Source organism: Elephantulus edwardii, unplaced genomic scaffold, assembly GCF_000299155.1.
Source record: "Elephantulus edwardii isolate Elephantulus edwardi_28Jun2011 unplaced genomic scaffold, EleEdw1.0 scaffold00001, whole genome shotgun sequence".
NCBI classification, from domain to species: Eukaryota; Metazoa; Chordata; class Mammalia; order Macroscelidea; family Macroscelididae; genus Elephantulus; species Elephantulus edwardii.
This window is the reverse complement of record NW_006399751.1, coordinates 658,533-663,534: the sequence shown is the minus strand read 5'-3', so window position 1 is coordinate 663,534 and position 5,002 is coordinate 658,533. Positions and strand designations below refer to the sequence as shown.

Below are 5,002 nucleotides of genomic sequence, written 5' to 3'. Positions count from 1 at the left end.
GTGGTACGTTGAATGAATGAGCCAAAGTGGGGAAAGGCTGTGTCATTTGGAATTGAATATATCTACCTCCAATATTTAGAGGAGAAGCAAAGATAATTCAGTTAACAGCATGTTAATTCCTTTTTGCCCCCATTACTAAGTTTACTTGAAAACTAAGGTGAGAAGAATGAGGCAGAATGTGATAAGAAGTAGTTTCTGAAACTGCTTGCCTTGGCTTTGTGACATGGACGTCAAATCTCCATCTGGACATTTTGGTCAGGGCTTTGCCTCTTAAGCATTTCACCTGCTTTATTATTATTACTGTATTATTGTGTCTTCTTCATAAGAATGGAGGAAACAGTGAGCTAAGTGACAGAGTAATTTTTTTCTATTCCGTTTCTTTAGTTCTTTAATTCTTTCCAGTTGTCAAGTAGCTTCAAAATACAGGAGGCTTTTTGATCCTCATAGAGCCCTGGTGGACTTAGAAGTGGAGGTATACTATAGTCTTCTATATAAACAGTTTTATACAGATCATTGTGAGCTTTGAAATGGAAATGTTTTCGTTCCCAGTGTCCCTCTCCTTGGATTCCCTTTCTCTTTCTCTCAGTTCTGCCTCCTCGTGTGACTGCAGCATCTGCAGTCATCTATTTGCATACTGGGAAGGATCTACCAGTTGTGATTCTGGGCACTTCAGTATGTAGAAGTAGATACTCTGCCAGCTACTGAAAGGCAATTCGTGGTACAGATGGGTCCATCCCTGAACATACTACCGCTGATAGCCATCTCACCAAGATGTCAGGCCAAACCCAAAGACCCAGGCTTTGGGGACAGTGGAACTTGGTTCATTTCTAGGCACATGGGTTAACACAAAGCTGGAAGAGACCTTAGAAACCATCTAATGTGAAGGATGGAGTGAAGGACTTGGCAGCTTGGATTGGAATCCGGGTCCCCTAAGCCTCCCTCCACCCCAGGGGGCTTTTCTCCAGTACTGTAAAGATGATGATGGGTTTTATCTTCCTTTAGAGCCTACCACAGTGTATTTACTGAGAGAATGAATGATTACAGGAAGAGGCCACCTCTTATGTGACCCGGTGTTTTGACCTACTCTTACCTATTTTGGTTGGCTTGGGGAGGAAGGACATGCGGAGCTGCTGTGTGCTAGTGCAGCAGGCTTTGCTTTGATGCTGGCCTTAGCCTTGAACATTACGACACACAGGTTTTAGGATCCAGCTGCCACTCATGTCCTGCTTTGGCTTGGCTTGAGAAGCCAAGAGTGTTGTGTAATATTTCCTTGTCAATTCCAATTTCCAGTTTTCTTTGATTTCTCCCTGTGGTTAGCTCAGCGGGGTAACTTCCAAGATGGACTCGACCTTAACAGCGAGTGAAATCCGGCAGCGGTTCATCGATTTCTTTAAGAGGAACGAGCACACTTACGTTCATTCATCCGCCACCATCCCGTTGGATGACCCCACTTTGCTCTTTGCCAACGCCGGCATGAACCAGGTAAGGGCTTCTTCTTCCCCTCTCGGCCGTTTGTTTCTGTGGGGGCAGCAGAGCAGTGATAAAAACACAGGTTCTGGGGCCAGACAAGACCCCTAGTCTGTCCCTGTGTGCTCTTCGAGATTGTGTTTCTGTCATTGAGCTTCTGTTTCTTTGTGAAATGAGGAATGAAAATAGTATTTGCCCTTCAGTTGCTGTGAGAAGTGAATGAAGTAATGCGTGAAAAACCACAGGGTCAGGTACACATTCATCCCCACTGCCGTCAAGGTGGTTCCAAGTCATGGCAACCCTCCTTTGGGTTTTGTGAATCTTTAGTGGGGGAGACAGCCCATCTCTCTCAAGTGGACCTGCTGGTGGGCTTGAACCACCAACCTGTCAGTTAACAGTGCAACATGTAATGTACTGTGCCACCAGGGCTCCTTAGTTAAACATGATCTACTATTATTTTATTTTTTAATTGTTACTTTAACAAAAGTTTATAGAAAAGTTAGATTTTCATTCATTCATTGTTGTAGACTAGTATTATTTTTTAATGTTACCAGATTAAAATTGTATGTCTCTCAAGAAAAATGCTTGAGTCTGTTGTCTAGTGTATATAGTTGTTGATTTTTTAAAAAGAGCTTGAGTCTTGAAGAATGACAGAGCTGTCTTGACTCTCCTTTTTTCCCTTACCCATTTTTCCCTCTCCTTCAGCTTCCTTTCAAAGCCGGGCTTTCCTTCCTCTTCTAAGCCGTGCATAGTGAGCTTTTTTTTTTTTTTTGCTTTCATTCTGTCTCCTTCTTGAGGCTGCTGACCCCAGTGCCGTTCTAGATCCCTGACTGAAGCCACTTTTGTAGTTTACAGACTCTGTGACACTAGACGGTGCACTTGGGGCTGCTGGTGGCCCTGCTTGGGGCCCCTCTCAGTCAGCCTCATGGACCAGTGACGGGAGGGCGAACGACCTTTCTCCTCTCAGGTTTTTTATGTTGTTGTTGTTCATGGAAAGATGGAAGTAGTGGGAACCTTTTCCATCTTCTGTGACATCAACTGTAAAATTCTAAGAAATGTTCACGTGTGAATCTTATCAGAATTGGGGACAAAAGTTTTGGGTGGGCTCTTTGAAGGAGCTAGTTTTCCTGGAACACTGGGAAGGTTCTTTTTTGGCATACCTGAATGTTGCTTTGCTTTTTCCCCTGAGAGCCAGTATCACAAGAATCCAATGAAGAGCCCATTAATAATAATTGCTGTTAACATGCACCCAACACTTCCTATGTGCCAGGCACTGAATGTCTTTTACACTTAGTAATACATTTACTCCTCGTGCTGTTACTGCCTCTACTGAAAAGATAAGGAAACTGAAGCACCAGAAGTACAACTCTCCTGCAACCATGCGATCATGTTTTTAATTTCTATTTCCTCTTAATCAAAAATATCTTGTCATTACTATTACGAGTTACAATTCAAATAGTATTTATAAGACACCTGTTCTGTTCTAGGCAATGTGTTAATTGAAAGACATACAAAAATAAGTAACATAATTTATGCTTTCAAGGAGTTCATGGTCTAGCACTGGACTTTACAATAGGACTTTACTGCTAGCCACGTGGTGACCACTAAGCACTTGGAATGTGCAATGGAGAAACTGAGTTTGTTATTTCATTCCACTCACTCCTTGCCGAGTTGAAACCGACTCGCATCTTACCCTCCAGCGGGTTTTCAGAGGCTGTAAATCGCATGGGACGAGACTGCCATTTTTCTCCCACCTTCCTGCCTTTGGTTGGCAGTCAAATTCCTCACCCTCTCGGCAGCAGCGCTCCCTTCACGTGGTCACAAATGGCTGGTGGTACAGACTGGGCAGCAGTTCTGGTGAGAAGGATGAAGTGAAGATAACAGATAGAATGACACAGTGATTCATCAATAGATTCATTCCCAGGGTGCGGCCGCGGATGCCCTGTAGACCTGGCTTTTGCTGCATTTAAATCCCTGGCCGTCTCGCTCTTTGCTTCATCTTCATCATCTTTACTACAAGCACATGCATTCTAAAATAAGTTCCTTCAGAATGAGAATGTAAACCCTAACCATCAGAGACTTAGAAGGAGCTAGGTAGGTTTCACCCCCTTGAGCTTTGACTGTTACATCCAACAGATGATGTCACGGGCAGTATGCGTGATGTTCGGAAGCCAGGGCCGGGGGAGGCTGCTCCACCATGGGCTGCCCCTGCTTCAGTCTCATAGTGTCTCTTCCTTCTTGGAAGTTTATATATTTTATACTAGTTCATTAAATCAGTAACTGAAGAGTGTGTATGTGGTCTTTTCCTGGCATACCTGTAGCTCTGTCAAAATGGAAATGTTCCCCTTCATTTTGCAGTTCAAACCCATCTTTCTGAACACAATTGACCCTTCTCACCCCATGGCAAAGCTGCGTCGTGCTGCGAATACCCAGAAATGCATCCGGGCGGGGGGCAAGCACAACGACCTGGATGACGTGGGCAAGGATGTCTATCATCACACCTTCTTTGAGATGCTGGGCTCCTGGTCATTTGGAGATTACTTCAAGGTAACCCCAAAGCAGAACTGTTGGGTTTTTCAGCAAAATGGTGTTTTGTATTCTTGTCTAAATTTTTTAAAAACTTTATTATTTTTATGTACATGTGTGTACTGTCAAATCGGGTCTGACTGGTACAGGAGGAGATTGCCCCTCCTTTTCCAGCAGAGCATCTGGTGGATTTGAACCACGTGCCTCTGGGATTGCAGTGCAGCTTCTCACCACTAGGCCATCAGAGCTCCCAGAATGGTCCTTTTCATGGAGGAAAATGGGTTCTAATTTTGCATGTTTGGAAATAGGCAAAACTCATCTGCGGGAGACTCAGAAGTAAAAGACATTTTATCAAGTCTAAAATTTCCTGGAATTAATAGCAGTTCAATGATTTCTGTTTATATCATTTAATCCTGAAGTTGTTTTTAGTGTGGAGCCCATTCTTGAGCTTTACCAGGATCTGGTTTTTTTTCTGCTCTCTCCACCTAGATTTTAGGTTGGTCATGTTCCATTATCTTTTCTTTTACCTTTTTTTGTAGGAGTTGGCATGTAAGATGGCCCTGGAACTTCTCACCCAAGAGTTTGGGATTCCAGTTGAAAGACTTTATGTTACTTACTTTGGTGGGGATGAAGCGGCCGGCTTAGAACCAGACCTGGAGTGCAAACAGATCTGGCAGAATTTGGGGTAAGAATGTTGAGCTTCTGGAGGAATAAAGTGATTCCTCAACGTAGTGCTGGAACGGAGTTCAGTGGCTTAACATGTTGCCATGGAGCCTTTTGAGTTAGAGATTGAGAATAGCGGGGACTAATTCTCTTTTGAGGTATTCATTGCTTCTTACCTCATTTGGTTAACTATTCTAGTGTTGAAAGCCAACACAAGAATCTCTGTTTATTTACTTCTTTTCACTCTTTAAACAAATTTCTCGTGCTTTGAGAAAATACCGATATATGTAGCAAAATCTATACCAATAGATTAAAAATATATACAATTCTTTTTTTTTTCTATAAT

At 43.0% G+C, this 5,002-nt stretch overlaps 1 protein-coding gene across 1 annotated transcript in view; it reads left to right on the top strand.

The window, feature by feature from the left end:
• The first annotated feature begins 1,329 nt into the window (after positions 1 to 1,329).
• Positions 1,330 to 5,002, top strand: part of AARS (alanyl-tRNA synthetase) — a 19,191-nt gene continuing 15,518 nt past the window's right edge. Inside the window, exons 1-3 of the mRNA XM_006878613.1 lie at positions 1,330 to 1,482; positions 3,826 to 4,014; positions 4,533 to 4,678. Of these exons, the coding sequence (XP_006878675.1) occupies positions 1,339 to 1,482; positions 3,826 to 4,014; positions 4,533 to 4,678 (479 nt within the window). The 5' untranslated portion in view covers positions 1,330 to 1,338. The remainder of the gene's footprint in view (positions 1,483 to 3,825; positions 4,015 to 4,532; positions 4,679 to 5,002) is intronic.